Consider the following 20,136-nt stretch of genomic DNA (forward strand, 5'->3'; position numbering starts at 1 on the left):
TCTCCCCGTGGTCGCGTAGGTTTTCCCCGGGTCCTCCGGTTTCCTCCCACAGTTCAAAAACAAGCACTCTAAACAATTAATCCAAATATTTAAGCTAAACTCTGAGTACACCTTTCAGCATCCATATCTGACACTTAGCTACAACAAGCAAGAGGGGGAGTCATCGAGATCTACCTAAGCTCAAACTCCCCTCTTGCCTTGCAACGGGAGGGAGCCCAGGGCTCGAGGATCTTATAAGCTCAGGGCTCTCTCCTGGGACAGCACGCCAAACTAGTTTTATTATCAATCATCAGCTAAGTGTGAACTCTTGAATATTTTTAAGCCTTTAAATGTCACTTTAAGCTAAATAATAGTATCTTTGTCAAATATCTAGTAAAAATGTACTGACATCATAGCAAAGATAAAAGAAACCAGTCATTAGATGACTTATGACTTGTGTTTAGAAATGTGAAAATCTCAATAAACTGAAAATAGGGAAAATATACAGGAAGGATATAATTCTGACCTAAACTCTGTGAAGTTGTCTATTGCATATTGCTTATGAAGTTGCATATTGTTTTGGCTTGAGTGCCTGTTGTGTTCAAACATTTATTTAATTTTTATCACTAAGAGGTTTGCACAAGAGTTAATTAAAGCTGTGCAAACCCTAATCTTAGCTCTAGTCAACATTGCATGCATTCTGTCAGCTAGAATTACTAAAACAAAAAACACTTGACAATATGACTATAATCGCTTCTAAATCGTGGCTAAAACTGAAACTAAATATGTAAAAACTAAAGAGAAATGTGTTTACGAAGTAAAAACTAAAGTAAAATTAACAAAACCAATAATAAAATTCACTAAAACTAAACTGACATTTAATTAATTTTTTTAATAGTATTGAAATGTAAACTAATTTAAAAAATGCTAATTTGTAAACCTTGCACCACAGAGAAAGTTTCCAATACAAGTACCTAGTTGTTTTGCTTGTTTATGGAGACATAATAACAACAGTAAATGGCTTTATTCTTGGCTGTCTGAATCAGGGGTTGCCAAACTTGCACGCAACCCCCAAAATAACAATGCCAGTGACTCGCAACCCCCAATATCCTCTGAGGTGGTTATAAATACAGAAAACTTGCATGCAATGGCGCACACACACCAATAGACCCAAGTCTATTCTTCGTTTATTTTTTTAAATGAATGTCAGTGCTGTAAATGTGCCAGAAAGTCTTACCTGGTGTTATAAAATCAATCTGCTGCATCTGATGCTATTGCTGTGTTTTTAATATAATGTAATTACCTGAAGGGCTGCAATCCAGTAGAACTAGTAACTATAAGTAAACTATAATAAGATAGTAACTATAAACAACTATTTTTTCTCTTCAGTAGGTTATGGATAAAATATGGACATTCTTATGGTTTAATAAAAATAAATAGATTTTTTTGAAGTTACCAGGCGACCCCCCCTTCATTTTCCCATGACCCCTTGGGAGGTCCCGACCCCCACTTTGAGAACTACTGGTTTAAACTAGAAACGTACTAACCATTTGCTTTGATAAAGCACTGCTAAAAGCATAGATTTCCTAAAAGATTGTGCTGGAAACAAGGTCTACAATTGCCCACTAGAAGAGAAGCATAAAGAAAGTCTATGTAAATTAGATTACATTATAATTCGCGGCTGGCTTGGTAGTTTCTGAAAGACATAAAATCCCTTTTTGAACTGAAATGAGCCCACACAGAAGATGAAAAAAAAAACATATAAGATACAATCACATTAAGATAATAAAAAAATTATGTTATTATTCAGATTTGTTTCATTTTTACCCTCAAAATCTCATTTCCTCATATATTGATTTTGGATGCAAATTGACATTTCCCTCAGTCTGAGGGTTGAAAAACAATCCTTAGATTTCCAGGTCCTCGCCTGTGAATTGCAAATCATTGAAAATGTTTAAATAAAGAACGAAACAAACAGGCTTCATAAACCATCATGGACACATATTATTATGTACAGCAGGTGGTGGGAAGAGATTTGATTTGAAGGCTGGAAAAAAAATTCAGGCTTGGCGTGAGGCACTGTGCTAATCGCTAATCTTGTTAGCGTCCATGTGTCATGATCTCATTAGCTGTGCTGCGCTAATGCCGCCATGATAACTTACCTGCCAGCGCCATATAGACAGCAATGATGCCTGTCAAAACAGTAGACACCTTGATGGATTGACAGGTAGAAATCTCTGCAAAAGCATGTAATGATGTGCTTTTTGGCCAAGTGGACCAAAATTACCTTAAAGGTCCGCTATGTATGAGCATGTGACCTGTTTCTGCATTCCTCCTCCACTTCAAACTACAGCTATGAGTGCTTCTCTGATCTTCTCAACCTTCTCTCTCCTCCAAAGAAAATGGAGCTCAGTTCTTTGGACACTACAAAGTGAAAATTGCAATGAAAAAAAAGAGAAATGTTAAAGGTGCAGTAGGTGATTGTCTTCAGAAACTTTCTTTGTTGTGCTGGTTGAAAGTCTCTTCACATTTCAATAGTAATGGTTAAAGTAAATGATCTAAATATGTTTATTTGTATTTTTATATTCTGGATAAGGCATAAACCTCAAAAAATTTCATCCAATTAAATATTGTCGGACCGACAAATAACTCAATTACGACAATTATCTCAAACTGTCTGTCAGCAAATTTGACATCGCCATTCGCGCGCACATGTGAAGCACGCATCTACCGCTGACAGAGAGACGTCATCCTGCAAACTCTGCATCCACCTAAACTTCTATCTGAAAGACCAACGTGGCCTTGTATGGATTAAAAGCCTAATCAATCCAAACCCTGAATCAATATTACTTCAATCGGAATTACTTCTGCACGCTGGTGGGAAATGACGTTCTGCAGTTCAAAACAATGATCTGAAGGGTGACACCAAGGCTGAAGTATTAGTTTTGGACAGGTATGTTTTAGAACTATTTTAGCCACGCAAAGCTGATGTAGATTGTGTTGTTGTTTATGAATGGGTTTATATGCATGGTAGTGTTGTTCAGCCACTGAAAACGTAAGGCTGGAGATTGGCTATTTTTAAGTTCATGGAGAACCTTTTACAGCATCGATAATATAGTCGGTTAAATAGACCTGAGTATTCGTTTAGTTGTTCAAGTGTAAAAGGAGCTGAAAACAAGCGATGTACGACGATCAGCAAGCACAATCGAAAATGAAAAGTCACTCATTGTCTAGGTAGCGTAAACATAAGTGTAATGTAAAAAGATGACAGGATATTTCTGTTTTAGCTCTGTTTTTAGCTCTTTATCATAATTCTCATGTTTACAAGCCTTTTTGCTCTATATACTGTTCTATATCTGCACAACTCTGGTTTGCACTCATTGCCACATGCCCTTAGTGTCATTGTATTGTATTGTTTAAATTTTTTTTTATTCTTTAGACTACATTTTATGCATATATTTGGATTACATTTTATGTATAATTGTATTTATTGTAAATTCTTTCTTAAAACTCAACTTTTTGTATTAATATTATATGTTAAGCATCTAGGGTCTAAGAGTAACACAATTTCGATTCTCCATATGTCCTGCACAAGTGGTTGAATTGATAATAAAGCTGACTTTAACTTTGACTTTTTTTCTGATGTAATTTTTATTTAGTTTTATAACAAAACATAAGCAAATGTGCTTTTCCGCTTAACCAGCTTTACTGAGGTGAAGTTTGATTTTTATTCATACATTTGTTTATTTTTGAACAGTGACAGCCTGTGACACAGTTTTGGGGAAATATAATTCCTGTACCCGCTGGCCTGTCAACAACTACGCTTGACAAAGAGCGTGTCCATAGAGTTTTCTAACTAATGTATGACATGATTTAGTGTTATATCTATTCAGTGTGCTTTCGCATATTCATGACTTAAGGAGGCGTGGCTTTGGACGACAGGGGGGGGGGGGGGGGGGGCGTAAAATTTCCAAGCTAACATGCTAATGCTAGGATTCTGGCAGATCACCTATTGCACCATTAAGATTACTAAAATTCATTTATTTATTCATTTTCCTTCGGCCTAGTCTCTATTTTTCGGAGGTCGACACAGTGGAAAAAAAATGCCAACTATTCCAGCATGTGTTTTACAAAGTGGATGCCGTTTCAGCCACGACCCAGTATTGGGAAATACCCATACACACTCATTCTCACACACACTCGTACACTATGGCCAAATTATTTTCAAATTAATTCACATGAAGGGTATGTCTTTGGACCTGTGGGGGAAACTAGAGCACCCGGAGGAAACCCACACGAACATAGGGAGAACATGCAAACTCCACACAGAAACGCCAACTGACCCAGCCGAGGGTTGAACCAGCGATCTTCTTGCTGTGTGAGGTGAACATGCTACCCACTGCGTCACCGTGCAGCCTAACTAGAATATTAACAATTAAGATTATAAAATAATTAAAATATAAATTTTCCATTTTTAAAAAGTATAATTACATATTGCTATATTTAATATTTATAATGGGGGTCCCTTTTTGCATCAAATTGTTCGGAAGCTACTTAGGACCTGGGACCACACTCATGAGCATCCTACAATAATAATACTGCTGACTCTTTCATATGCTCCTTCAAATTAACCTCCATGATTGAATTTCATCATTATTTCTGCTGGGATTAGCTGCAAACTCGCAGAAACGTTCTCAATGGAGCTTTATTTGCATGCCAATTCTGCCCATAAAAATGAGACATCTTGGCTGGAACCGCAAAGAAAGCCAAAAGTGCATTCTCTCTGTATCTTATCAAATTACACACTCATTTTCTCCCTTTCTCTAAACCCATTTCCCATCCCCTCCTCGCTCTGGCTCAGTAACTCTTAAAAGTAATATTTTGTGGTCTACTCTGGTGAAACTGCTCCATTTGCAGGTCTCGGTGGTGTTTTAAGCAAAGCGCTCCGTGAAGATGACAAACCTTTACTGCTGCTCTGTTTTCCAGCTTGGCTCACATTAAAGGCATGTATTTTTGATTAAGATGTATAAAAAGCACTAGAACACTGTTATATGTTTTGTTGTCTTATGTACTTAAATAACAAGGACTTTCCAACGGTGTTCAAATCCAGAGAAATTCGCTGTTTACTTAGTGAAATGGACCATATCAAACCATGCTGATGACATAACATAAAATATTTGGTTTTATAGAAAACAGGGAAACACTAAAGGCGCTTTAATATGTTGTGTGTTTTATTAGCCTGCACAGAGCAGCATTACAACAGAATCCTAAAATGTATTTAGTATGATAACACAGCCTTGCTTCCTCTCCATGTGATCATGATGGGAAGAAAAAAAAATGATAGAATAAGAAAAAAAGCTCTGCTATTTCTGTGCCGCACTCATATCTCATCAGCAAATGCTCTGGCCAAAAAATGACAAAAGTCAGTGAGTCAGTTTAAGCAGGGATGCTTTTGTTCTCATCCACCATATTCTGTCTTTATATTACACACTTTGTTTGTCATGAAGTGCTTTATGCTGTAAGTGACAGCACTTTGGCTTTTGCTTGTATGGTGGTTCTAAATTGTCAAATCCTCTCTCAAAATGCTTTGTACATGTGGGAAAACAGAAAAAAAATTACCCAATGTGAATTTTTCAACAAAGGCTCAATCTAAAAACAACTCCCTATATACATTTATGGAGATTGTGAATTATGTAGCCAGAGGAACGTATGGTTCCATTTCATCTTTAAAACAAACGTTATAGGCTGTTATGACGCCTTTACTTTTCGCAATTACCAGCAGGCCGCTTACTTCCGTATGGATGGCATTTCCGCTGTTACCAGTTTATCCAGAGCATAGTTGATGTGTTTGATTCGGCTGAAGGACTGATGCAGAAAGACAAAAAATTTGAAAACAATAACAGTGTGAGAATGTGGTAAAGTCTGAAACATGGCTTTTCTATTTCTGGATTAATAGTAAAAACACTGTCAGTTGAGCTTAGGGAAGTTGATGAGCAGGTCAACTGGAGCTTTTTAAAACACTATTGGTTGGGTTTAGGGAGGGGGTGGGTAAGGATATCAGTCGGTTGGTCGGTTATTCAGTCAACAGCGGCCTCTGGTGGATTTATGCGAAATCAGCAGGTGCAAATTTCACTCGCGAGAGAAATTTGAGAGCTCAAAAAGCATACACAATGGATTCATGAAAACAAAAACTGCAAAAAAACATATTGGGACAAATTTTGCGCTCTCCAGAAATGTATATAAGGGTACGTAATCAGAATAAGCCTGGGTTGGAATTTTTTATGATGTACGAAAGTTTCAGAGACAGTGTGTAAATAAAAATAACACAATGTGAGGTCGAATTAACTTTTAACATGCAACAAATTTTACACAAAAGCTTTACTCTGCTTAATTCCCATGATAATATGTTTTGAAGACTTTGGGCGCACTCACACTATGCTATCCCAACTGTGCCCCGAAGGGTTTCCCAGTTCATTCGAGAAGTGGTTCAGGCTCAGGTGCGGTTCAGTTGGTTGGCCCTGGTCTGGGTGGAAGAGGTGTGCCAGAGCGTGGTTCACTTGAACTTTGGCGTGGTATGCTTGTAGTGAGAGTGCAAAGCGCGTCATAGTCCAAACTGAAGATGAGACGTGCCTTTTTAGGGACTGCTTCATATGGATTTATTAATCATTTTTACTGTTCAGTGAACGCAAACTGTCCTAATTTATTAAAGACGCAAACCACTCATTGCAATTAAGAAAATAAAGTTAATAAATCAGCGCATTACTGATGACGTAAGCGTGCCTCGGCTCGGATGCAATGTGAGTGCAGGCCGTTTGGGCAGAGGAGGGCACTAGCATGCTTTGGCATGGTTCAAAGCAACTGTACATAGTGTGCCCTTTGTCTCATGCATGAACATGATTTCTGCATGAGCCCCGTTGGATGTAATGAAGAACACAACTTCCATGATTACACACTCAGTCCTAGTGTCATCAAAATACGCCTTTGTTTGTTGTGAATATGCGCCCCCTAGTGGTGAAAATTAAATACTGTGCCTTTAATGATGAGAAGAATCATCCTGATCTCATGAGAAAATGTTACTATTTTACATTTGGTCAGTTTAGTGGCTAATTCGTACACATACAAATGAGTTATTCAAAGGAGGCGTAGCAGCAAACCCCACCCATACAGTCTCAAAAATAAAGGCACAAAAGCTGTCACTGGGGCGGGACTCTTGTACTTTACAGGTGCACATAAGTACCTTTAGCGTACACTTTTGTACCTTTAAGGTTCACATTTGTACCTTTAAAGGTCCCGTGAAGTGCTTTGAAATGAGCACTTTTTATTCGATGTTTCACGTAATCTAAACTGAAAAAATGAAGAGAGGGTGGGACAGTGTAGCTCCTCCCTTTTTAAAAAAACAGCCAATAGCGTTTATTTATCACAGCTCTGCCAGTGCGAATGGTTGAGATCAAGCACATCAAATGAAAAGCAAATGTAAAGCATCATGAAGGGGGCGGGGCATGTCAGATACTAGAGAGCATTAGATTGGTCAATATTTGATGAAAAAAGTGAAGTATGAGATGACTGGATAAAAATGGTTGATTGGCAAGCTTAGCATGTTTATATCAGTTTTATATTTTCTGTTTTATAATTTGACACAGTTTTAGAGCACACAAGCTAATAATATCCTTAAAACTAAGAGACTTGTCTAACCTAGTGGTTAGGTGTTCCAGCATTAAGCACCATGGTGGTTACTGCGACCTTAGTTAAATTCCCAGCTCAAGGTCCTATGCCAATACTTCTCCTCTTTCCCAATGCTCTCCTGTCCTTCACTATTCTATACCAATAAATGGTGAAAAATACCTTTAAAAAAAACGAATATATAATTGTTTATTTTCCAAGATCTTTAAAGTACTGTGAGGTACAGATTTACACTTTTTCTGTAATAAAATGTACCTTTAAGGACCTGTAAGGAACAAAAAAAGAACATTTTGAAAAGGTACCGCACCAGTGACAGATTTTGTACTTTTATTTCTGAGATGAACCAACTGTCATTGGGAGATGAGGAAATCATACTAAAATGTACAAATAAAATCATAAAAATTCATACAAATTAGCCACTAAATCAAAAAGTTGGGAATTGGCGTGAAACAGCGTTGTCTGAAACCAGTCTGAAAATAAAAGTGTGTCCAGCAGCTCACAAATAGTTTTGACAAGCCAGGTCAATTCATATCTCTTGAGGAATTACAGATCAAATGCATATCTGACAGTCTGTCAAAACAAACAGCAAAGGAGGCTGTTTAGAGGACAAGTCTCCAGAACGAGGTTTCTAATTTAGAAAGGAAAACACAGGAAGGCTTAACAGTGGTTGCAATTTACATCGAATACAACCAAGCCAGCCTGCAGGGAAGAGGAAATCGGCCAAGCACTGCTTCTGGCTTCAAGCATAGATTTTTGCTCACGACTTCTAAATAAATCAGAGCTGGGCTTAGATGGCGAGTTCTTAAAGCTAGAGCTCAGCACAAACTTCTTAAGCCGCCGCATCCAAACGCCCACACTCCTGCAACCCTGAACCTCCAGCCGCACTGCTTCCTCGCTGCTTTGTACCTACTCAGGCTCACAGCATCTAGCCTATTGCTCTTCTGCTGTAGTTTGCAGCTCTGTTTAGCAATTTAGTAACTCTCTGGTTTATTTGTGTCTGTTTAATACATAGAGTAGAACTCAAGAAAGAGACCTTTGGTTCTGGGCTGTAACACAGGTCTCTAGATTCAATATAGTATCTGCAAGTCCTTTATCTTACGTTTTCTTGATCTCCCAGGAAGGGATCTTGGGTTCAGATTGTGCGATGGAGACTAAATGAAGACTAAATGCATTTCTGTGAAAGCAGGTGCCCTCAAGATCTGATATAGTGAATTCCTGTCATGCTTGGGTGGTTTTCATGGACGCCTATGAAAGTGCTTTAAACATGCTTTTGAACCATGTGTGGGAAGTTTGATGGTTGTGAATCACCTAGTTGACAGGTTTAAACCCAAACCTATCACTGCATGCCCTTGAGCAGCTCATAGGATAAAAGAAATAGTGGCCCAAATCCAGTATTTTGTGACTCAGAGCTCACTGATTCTTGAGCATGGAAAAAAAACATGTCCACCAAAATATACCAAAATATCAGATATTCAGAATATTTTCAAAGGTAAATGTTATGAGTGGTTAATAAAAGAATGCATTTAACATTAACTATTCCGTTTAATTTAGCGTCCTTGGTCTTATTTTGCAAAAAGCTAAAAAAAATAATTGGTAAAAATTATAGATTTTTCTTTAATGCTGAAAATCATTAGTATGTTTACAACTCTCCTAGAGTTAAACTATTGGATTTTACTATTCTTGAATTGATCTCCATGTCTGACAGAAGCACTTTTGGCTTAGCTTAGCATAAATTATTGATTCAGATTAGACCATTAGCATCCTGTTCATATTTTAAATAGAGTTTCTTTGATATATCAATGATATGCAGTATATGCAATGATATTGCAGTGATATTAATCAGCACTTTTAGCTTAGCTTAGCATAAATCATTGATTCATATTGGACCATTAGCATCTCGTTAATTTTCAAAAAAAAAAAAGAGTTTCTTTGATATATCAATGATATGCAGTATATGCAGGTATAATGCAGTGATATTAATCAGCACTTTTAGCTTAGCTTAGCATAAATCATTGATTCGGATTAGACCATTAGCAATCTCGTAAAATTTCAAAAAAAGAGTTTCTTTGATATATCAATGATATGCAGTATATGCAGTGATAATGCAATGATATTAATCAGCACTTTAAGCTTAGCTTAGCATAAATCCTTGATTCATATTAGACCATTAGCACCTTGTTAGTTTTCAAAAAAGTTTATTTTATATACAAAAATGATTTGTAGTATATGCAATGATAATGCAACAGCATTTTTGGCTTAGCTTAGCATTAATCATTGATTCGGGTTAGACCATTAGCATCTCGTTAAAGATTAGCATCTCGTTTTTTTTTTTTAAAGTGTTTTTTTTTTTTATATATATATCAATGATATGCAGTAAATGCATCTACTGCACATCATTGATATATCAAAGAAACTTTTTTTTTGTTTTAAATTAACGATATGCTAATGGTCTAACCCGATTCAATGATTTATGCTAGCTTAGCCAGGCATTCTTCTGCCAGGCCCAAATATTGTCTGTTAGACAAAAAAAAAATAGTAAAACACAACTACTAAACTCTAGGGAAGTTGTAAAATGAGCCTATTTTCAAAAAGGTGGAAATTCTTCAATTGACACAATCTACATTGTAAAAGCGCTATAGAATTAAAGATGAATTGAATTGTAAGTGAATCTTGAAAAAAAGCTTTTGAAACAATAAGATACCCTCTGTTTGTTGTGATTGTTTTAATTAAGTAAATGATGGATTTAGTGTATTTGATAGTGAAAAATACTACATATTCAGGTTTTCATCAGCATCATCAGAACTGTCGCCTTTGTCAGATATATATTTTGATCGTAAATGTTTTATTTTGCTATTTTATACTTGTTGGTTGCATGTAAACATGCAATCTGTCTGCTGTTGTGGAATATTCTTGATTAATAAATTGCTCAGAAGACGTTTTAATACTAGTTAGACTTTATTGTTAGTGTAACAAAGCTGAGCAGAATCTGCAACAATGTTTTCATTGTTTTTTTGTTTTAAATTAATTTTTATTTCGATACAATTTTTAAAAAATTTGCTGTACATTTAGTTTTTGTTTGATTTCATTAACGTTTTTTTAGTTTTGATTTTGTTTTTATTTTGTGAACACATTTGTATTCAGTTTTTATATGTTTATTTAGTTTCCCTTTTTACCATTTTAGTTTAACAAATTTACACAGAACTTCCAATGTAGACCAAATCAAAGTTTAGTGTTTGTCAGTGGTGTAAAGTAACAAATTACAAATACTCAAACTACTGTAATTTGAGTATTTTTTCTCAGGAATTGTACTTTACTAAGTAGTTTTATAAATGTGTACTTCCCCTGAGTACATTTTTAGTGCTGTATTGGTACTTTTACTCCACTACTTTCCTTTAACTTGCAGTCACTACTTTATTTTCTTTTGTCTATGGCGATTAGAAAAATCAGTCCTGTGATTTCTGTCCAATGAAATCACACATAGAAGGTACATTGCATCATACTGAACTACCTCAAGACATGGGTGATTTATGATTGCAGAAAACTGTTTGGAAGCGTTAAACGTGTCCAAAAAAATGTCCAAAATCTTTACATCCATTGACCCAGAGACTGTTTAAATGCATGTCACTGATGAGAAGATGACGGATGTTTACTGTATGATGAATGAAATGGCTTTAAACACCCAGCAGCCACAAGACGTCAACATGACGTCAGATTAAAGTTGTTCCCCAGTGTCATAGGAAGTTGCATTTTGTTTGAAAACGAAAATCGGGTTGACATCAGTACCCAACGTCAGGCCGACATCAATGTCCAATATCCAACCTAAAATCAACCAAATATCATCCTCTGACGATGTTACAGCTTGACGTTGTGTGGACGTTACCACTATGATGTCTATCAGACATTGGATTTTGGTTGCCATACCTAACGAATAAATGTCAGTATTTGATGTCAATATGACGTTGGTTAAAGATGTTGACTCAACGTTAGATTTTGGTCACACAACCTTAAATCCTTAGACACTGGCTAGACATTGAATTTTGCTTACCTGACATCACGACCTAAATCTAACCTAATATTAACGTCTTGTGATGTTATGTGCCTGCTGGGCAACAACTAAATGCACTACAGAATGTTACGTTTACACACATCCACAAATTAAATGTAAACGCATCAGCTTTTTATAGCGTAATACTCACTACTCTTGAGTACTTTTGAAAGGGCTACTTTTTACTCATACTTTGAGTTATATTTACAACAGATACTTTTACTCGTACTACATTTTAGGCAAGTAATAGTACTTTTACTTAAGTTTGATTTTTCATAACTCTTTCCACCAACTTATGAACTCTTGTGTAAAATATATTACTTGTTTGAAAAAAACACACAAATGCACCTTTTTAATTTTAAAATTGTATAGTTTAAATTAATTTTTGTAAATGAAGAACATGCATTGGTAAAAGCACATTTGTAGGCAGCAATGGGCCAGATTTTCCACCACAGAATGAGTGGTGTTTATTAATTCTTATTTTGGCTAATTGTTATTTTATTTCAGTTTTTCATTAATAGTGACTGTTCTTTAAGTTTTTAAGTTGTGAATTTGTAATTTTAGTTAACAGTTGTGTTTGACCAATAGTTTAATCTTAGTTCCCATTTTTGTTTACTAAAACAACCTTGTGTTTGCAGTTCCTCACATACGCCACAGAATTCCATTTCTGTCTTCTTTCCCACAGTGATGTTTACTTCATAAAGCAGGAACTGTTGAAGGTCACTAGCTGCATTATTTGTGGTTGCTGACTAAGTTTCTATATGTTATGTATATGTTCTTTCAGCTCTTTAAATAGTTTTAGCCTACAGTTACAACACACATACACACACACACACACACACGCATGCACGCATGCACGCACACAGCCAAAAGATGTTGGAAGACAAGTTTTCTTTTGAATAAGTATAATTCCTTAATAAAGATTGAATGAAATATTCTACATTGCGAACACTGAAATGTGCTTTCAGATGTTAATTACTTGTTTATTGTTTGATTGTATTGGCATTGAGCGGTGTCAAGGTTGTTTCAAAGCATAGCTCTGCAGCTTAGTGCAAGACGCAGAAATGTGGTTTCATTTGTCTCAGTAAACTGTAAAAGTTTTTTTTTCGATTTTGCACCATTTTGTCTCACTTCTTACAAATCAGTGAACTGATTTTTACAGAACAGTGTCAACAGCCCCACATGATATGTAATGTTTTCAATTCTAATTTCTGTCACTTTGGCTGTACGTTTAAATTGTAGGGATATGTGGCCCAAATCCTATTATTCAATGCTATTTTTTAAATTCTGATTTGGGATACATCCAAACAGTTTGACATCCTAAATCTGATATAATGTTCAGTCTAAACAGTCACATCAAAATATATGTCACTTTTACATCAATATTGCTTGTCGTTATCAGCAAGCACCTTAAAAAATGTAACTTGCTTGTTTTTTACTCTGCGATTATGGCATTTAATCAACTTTATGCTATTTCAAACCTTAATTCTAGTTCTTGAGCAAAACAACACTAGGTCTCTCTGACTTTCAATAAACAGACCAGTGTATTATTATTATTATTATTATTAATTTAAATTTTTATTGTTTTTTATTATTTTTATTTATCACCACAGTAGAATGAACTAACTATTCCAGCATATGTTTTACACAGCAAATGCCCTTCCAACCACAACCCAGCACTGAGAAACTCCTTCACGCTCATACACTACAGACAATTTAGTATATTTAATTCACCTATAGTGCATGTGTTTTTATACTGTGGGGGAAACTGGAGCACCCGGAGGAAACCCACGCCAACACGGGGAGAACATGCTAACTCCATACAAAAATGCCAACTGACCCAGCCGAGGCTCAACCCAGCAACCTTCTTGCTGTGATGCGATCGTGTTACCCACTGCGCCACCGTGATTATTATATTAATAAAATTATATATATATATATATATATATATATATATATATATATATATATATATATATATATATATATTTATATAATATGTTATTATTATTATTATTATTATTATTATTATTATTATTATTATTATTATTATTGTTATTATTTTTCCCAGTACTGGGTTGCGGCTGGAATCACATCCGCTGGTAAAACATATACTGGAATAGTTGGCGGTTCATTCCGCTGTGGCAACCCCTGATAAATAAGACACTAAACTGAAGAAAAATGAATGAATTAATTAATTGTCACATATCACATAATCAATAAGTAAATAAACGTCACATTTGCTTTCATTTGTCAGTGCATGTGGTTCTGTTATGGTACTTTTGTAAGTGTTCGGTTCAGAACTGTGGTCAGTTCACACTGAATTCTGTTACTGGCCCCAAATTATCCACAAATAACAATAAATCCCATCTGAACTATAACTTATAACTGAGAACCACTGCTTGATGTGTAAGTATAGTCTTTCATATTTAAAAGTCTGCATGAACCACAATTTCCCACTGACTTTAATTCAGTGTTGTGACATTTTTCCAGCTGGAACTGGATATTGAATAGAGGGCAGGGGTTTTATTTTAGAGAGGAGAGGAGTGATGAAGAATAATGTGGCTAAGTCATCAAACCGAAAGAAAAGGAATGCCAATTATCAGATTTAGATTAAAGATTAGCAAGGCCATTTCTTTTTCTGTGGATTTACATGCAGTTTATTTGTTCACCTTAAGAAGATCATTTCAAGATAACAAAGTAAATTTGGTCCTCTTGATTTAATGTAGACATTATAAAAAAAAAATACATAAGCAATAAATCAGAATGTATCAGCAAGGTTAATAGTCTAAATGTAGCCATATAGCAACAGTTTAGCATAGGTCTCAAACTTAATTTTGCTCCAACCTTAATCAAACACAGCTGATCCAACTACAGTAATTATATATGTTTAAGACTACTAGAGACTATTGACCTTATTCTAAAATGCGGAAGTGCGCCTGTTTTTGCGATTGTCTTAGAACTTCCGGTTCAGTCGCCTATGGGAGAAATGACTAGGAATAATAAACGGCAGAAAACGGTCAAACTACTTGCTCTACAAACAAATGTTTGCATGACTACTGTATACAGTCCAAGTAGAATAATATAATAAGAAAATATCAAATTGCAACATCAAGCAGCGTAATGAGCAGTTTTTAACGTCAAAAAATGAATGGAAGTGAATGACACCGGAAGTCTCAAGCCAAAAAGATTCAAATGGCAGCGCCCACTCGTCGGCGGTGAATAAGGTGAATTAAGCAGGTGTGAGTTGGAGGTGGTTGGGGCTAAAGTCTGCAGAGCTGCGGTCCTCCAGGAATGAAGTTTGAGAACATTGGTTTAAAGCAATTTTGAAAATGTATTTCTTTTTATGATTTTACAAACTTACATGACCAATAAATAATTAAATAAGGTGATATTTTTATTGAAGTCAGTGGATCTAGTGTTGTTTTGCTCAAGAACTAGAGTTAAGGTTTGAAACAGCAAATGTTGTGAAAATAAAAACATATTTTCATTTATTTGTTGCGTAATCCCTTTAATCAAAATTGTGTTTAATGGAACTGTTTCTTTAGCATTGAATTCACCATATAGAAATCTGATATGTGGTAATGTATTCTAATTATATATATGACAGACATTGACATTAACACCCGGCTGGTTAGACAGTCACTCCCACTAGCTACTTTGGCTGGTTGAAAATGATTTTTTAAAAGTAGTTTTCTTAAAAGCAGGGTTCGATAATAAGGATGGCTTAATATGTATGCAAATGTGATCTCAAAATAAAAAAGAAAAATCACTGCCAAAAATAATGTTTGCGCGAGCAAAAGAAAGCAGGTGAATACCGAATAAGAGGATGATCACTGTTTAAGTGAAGTTTAATTTTAAACTAATTTCGAGAGGAGCACATGCACATGATTGACCAAGCTGGCCCATATTAGCTAATCATGATCCTCCAATCAAAGAATCCCAAATCACTATATATATCCTCATTTTCTTTCTACAACTGTCTTTGTCTGGAAGAAACCACCCTCCTCTATTTCCACCTTAGCACTGTTGCCTCACTGCAAGAATACCAATGGCGTCTGGTCCTCGCATGGGCCATATTTCTGTGCGGAGTTTGCATGTTTTCCCACATGGGTTTCCCCTGGTTCCCCATTTTCCTCCCACCGTCCAAATATGCTCTATATTATAGATTTCATAGATATTTATTCTAGAAAATAAGCCTAAATCTTTTTTTCTAATGTCTTACTCTCAGGAAGTTCACCTTGGCCTCAGCAGCGGGGGAGTTTGAAATCAACCTGAGCTCAATTTCCCCCTTGCCCTGTGAAAGGGAGGAGCCCTGGGCCCGAGGATCCCTTGAGCTCAGGGCTCTCTCCCGGCACAGCACACCAAAAAAGATGTATAAATCATCAGCTAAGTGTGAACTCTTGGAAAAGCGTACACGTTCCCGTTTTCTGATGCGAAGCAGCCGTGCCTGGAAACGCAACGGCTGCTATTGGTTTTCTTTAAAATAGACTTGACAAAAAGAGATCCTCGTGCACCCACAGTCCTGCTGCTCTCAATGCTTCAGATGTTTTTAAAAATGTCTTTTTGCAACCAACACCGGTTGCCACTTTCACTTTAACCACTCTTTGAACAGATTGATATGGGCCTATTATTATCACACGCAGTAGGCCTATGTTTTTCACCTGCTTTCTTTTGCTTAGGGTTATTTTTGTTAATGATTTAATTATCATTTTTTACAATGACAGTATTGACTCTTTAATAGGAGATTAACTCCCCATTTGTGTGTAGTTAACTGGTGATCTGAGAGACCTAGCCATTATTTTAAATACACTGCAATAATTTTTTTTTGATGTCAATTGTTAAAAAATTGTTAAAAATGCATGTATACAGCTATATTTTGCTTGTCTTAAAACATATTATTTAAAAATTGTGGCTAAGAAATAATCATTATTGGTGTGGTCAGAGAAAATTAAGAAAAAATACATTTTTAGCGTTGAGCCCTGAAAAGTCATGTGAAATAAAACTAATTGCAATGCGACACTATGAAACCTTAACCCATTTGATAGTGCTCATTGAGCAAGCTCATACACAACACAAAAAAAGTTAAATGAACGAAGAGGCATGTGGAAATAACAATCTAAATCAAGTAATTTTAGCATGCCAAATTCAAATTTTATGCATGTAAAATATATTTTCCCAACAACATAATTGTGGCTAGTGAAAATGGCAAGTGGCTAGTAATGTTGGAAAACTACCAGCCGCAGTGGCTGTTGAACAAGAAAGCTAATGTCAAGCCCTGAATATGTACATTTACAGTTGAAGTCAAAATTATTAGCCCTTTTGTAATTTTTTTTTCTTTTTTTAAATATTTCCCAAATCATGTTTAACAAAGCAAGGCATTTTTCACAGTATTTCCTATAACATTTTTTCTTCTGGAGAAAGTCGTACTTGCTTTATTTTGGCTAGAATAAAAGCAGTTTATAATTTCTTTTAAAACTCTTTTAGGGTCAAAATTATTGTATGTATGTGTTTAATTATGGCCATGTATCAGATTTCCATACAGGTGTGTGAAAAAAATCTCTCTTTCTCTCTGCTTTAGCTCTATGACGGTGCGTAAGGGAAAAAAGCTCACCATCTCCATTCAGGAACACATGGCCATAGACGTCTGTCCGGGCCCCATACGACCAATTAGACAGATCTCTGCCTATTTCCCCCGTCTCTCCCCAACCGCTGAGCCCGTCTCTCCGAACCCTGCTTCTCCACTGTCTCTGAGCCCAGGCCTCGGGGCCTCTGGAGGGGCCAGTGGAGGCCTGTTGTCTCCATTGCAGGCTGGAGCGAGAGGAGGAGGTGGGACTCTGTCCGCAGCCAGCAGCATCGAGACATCGGTGGACATCTGCAGTTCAGACAGTGATGACAGCAGTAAGTTTACACATTAAGATCTTAATTAATCAGCTGTATGAAGGACAAATGCATGTGAAAAAGTTTGGACACCCTTTTAAATTCCATAATTGTCTTTATCAAGATATAGAGTATAAGTTTGGACATTATGCACTTAATAAATCTTAATAAATCAATGAACGACAATTGCATATACAGTCATTTTGGACTGCAATTTCAAAATAAAGCAATTTCAGTCCACATATAAAAGTACTTATAGGCCTTGCAGGAATACATGGCCATTACACAAAAGTATTGCGTTGGTTATATATTTCCTTATATAACAATTTATTGGTGCCAGAGCAAAACAAAGAGAAAGAAATGTAAATTATTATGCTAATAATTTTGCAATATCAAGCCTTTCCATTAGTAATATGCATAGCCCAGACTAATATAACAATTTGCAGTGTTGTTATCCATCTTACCATCTGTCAGATATGCACGCCTCCTAATTGCGTTCCAAAATGGATCATTTAATCTGCTTCCTGACAGGTTTTATATATACGTTATTGATGCTATTAATGTGCACATTATCATTCCTGTGATTGTGTAGCTGCGCTGGGGACGCTAGAGTTCGAACTGAGGTATGAGAAAGCCACCAGTTCACTCAACTGCACCATCATCAGAGCAAAGGTAACGTCTATCTCACACCTCTGCACTTCACTACACACACACAAACACTCACTCCTGTGCGTGACTCACAGACACTCAAAACCTGCAGGTGATTTACCCTTTAGCTGTTTGTTTTATTTCAGCAGGGCTCCAACACACCATTGTTTCTTTATGCTTTTTATTCAGCAGCCTGGTCAAGTAAATCATTGTGTGTTATTTTTTTATTTTAGGGTTTGAAACCCATGGATTTTAATGGCCTGGCTGACCCTTATGTCAAACTTCATCTTCTACCAGGAGCATGCAAGGTGGGCAAGCTTAGATCTTGTTTTGTGCCAATTAAAACTTTTAATGCATAAGTTTTAATGAGGCATTTTAAAAATTCATGATGTTTTATTTTGTCCAAACAACTATTCACTTTGATAGCCTAAGCTCATTATACACTTTCTGGCCAAATATATATTGGACATCTGAACACCAAATCTATATGTGGGTATAAAAAGACTTAAAGCCTGATTGATTGATCGATTGATTGATTGGTTGGTTGGTTAGTTGGCCGGCTGAAAAACTGCTGACTGGTTTGTTGGTTGACTGACTGACTGACTGACTGACTGACTGACTGACTGACAGACTGAATGGTTGGTTGGTTGACTGAATAACTGACTGACTGACTGACTGACTGACTCGTTGGTTGGTTGACTGAATGACTGACTGACTGACTGACTGGTTGTTTGGTTGATTAGTTGACTGACTGACTGACTGGTTGTTTGGTTGATTGGTTGACTGACTGACTGACTGGTTGGTTGGTTGGTTAGTCGGTTGACTGACTGACTGACTAACTGACTGGTTGGTTGGTTGACAGACTGACTGACTGGTTGGTTGGTTGACTGACTGATTGACTGAATTATTAGTTGGTTGACTGACTGACTAACTGACTGGTTGGTTGGTTGACTGACTGACTGACTAACTGACTGGTTGGTTGGTTGGTTGACTGACTGATTGACTGAATTATTAGTTGGTTGACTGACTGACTAACTGACTGGTTGGTTGGTTGACAGACTGACTGACTGGTTGATTGGTTGACTAACTGACTGACTGAATTATTAGTTGGTTGACTGACTGACTGATTGACTGACTGACTGGTTGTTTGGTTGATTAGTTGACTGACTGACTGGTTGGTTGGTTGGTTGGTTGGTTGGTTGGTTGGTTGGTCGGTTGACTGACTGACTGACTAACTGACTGGTTGGTTGGTTGACAGACTGACTGACTGACTGGTTGGTTGGTTGACTGACTGATTGACTGAATTATTATTTGGTTGACTAACTGACTGACTAACTGACTGGTTGGTTGGTTGACAGACTGACTGACTGGTTGATTGGTTGACTAACTGACTGACTGACTTATTATTTGGTTGACTGACTGACTGATTGACTGGCTGGCTGACTGACTGACTGGTTGGTTGGTTGACAGACTGACTGACTGGTTGGTTGGTTGACTGACTGACTGACTGAATTATTAGTTGGTTGACAGACTGACTGACTGGTTGGTTGGTTGACTAACTGACTGACTGAATTATTAGTTGGTTGACTGACTGACTGATTGACTGGCTGACTGGCTGACTGACTGACTGACTGACTGACTGACTGTCTGGTTGGTTGGTTGACTGACTGACTAACTGACTGGTTGGTTGGTTGGTTGACTGACTGACTGACTGAATTATTCGTTGGTTGACTGACTGACTAACTGACTGGTTGGTTGTTTGACAGACTGACTGACTGGTTGATTGGTTGACTAACTGACTGACTGAATTATTAGTTGGTTGACTGACTGACTGATTGACTGACTGACTGGTTGTTTGATTGATTAGTTGACTGACTGACTGACTGGTTGTTTGGTTGATTGGT

General features: G+C 36.6%; 1 protein-coding gene and 1 long non-coding RNA gene across 9 annotated transcripts in view; one reads left to right on the forward strand and one right to left on the reverse strand.

Moving 5' to 3' along the window:
* LOC137490042 (uncharacterized) overlaps positions 1-20,136 on the reverse strand; it is an 846,477-nt gene that overhangs the window by 403,349 nt on the left and 422,992 nt on the right. The window lies entirely within an intron of this gene.
* doc2a (double C2-like domains, alpha) overlaps positions 1-20,136 on the forward strand; it is a 208,534-nt gene that overhangs the window by 48,420 nt on the left and 139,978 nt on the right. For all 8 annotated transcript variants that reach the window (XR_012400880.1, XR_012400881.1, XM_073944221.1 and 5 more), the window contains exons 2-4: positions 17,286-17,605; positions 18,177-18,256; positions 18,466-18,540. Coding sequence is in view for 6 of the 8 variants with exons in the window: in XM_073944219.1 (XP_073800320.1) it covers positions 17,286-17,605; positions 18,177-18,256; positions 18,466-18,540 (475 nt within the window). In the remaining 2 variants the exon portion in view is untranslated. The remainder of the gene's footprint in view (positions 1-17,285; positions 17,606-18,176; positions 18,257-18,465; positions 18,541-20,136) is intronic.

Source organism: Danio rerio, chromosome 3 (genome assembly GCF_049306965.1).
Source record: "Danio rerio strain Tuebingen ecotype United States chromosome 3, GRCz12tu, whole genome shotgun sequence".
Lineage (NCBI taxonomy): Eukaryota > Metazoa > Chordata > Actinopteri > Cypriniformes > Danionidae > Danio > Danio rerio.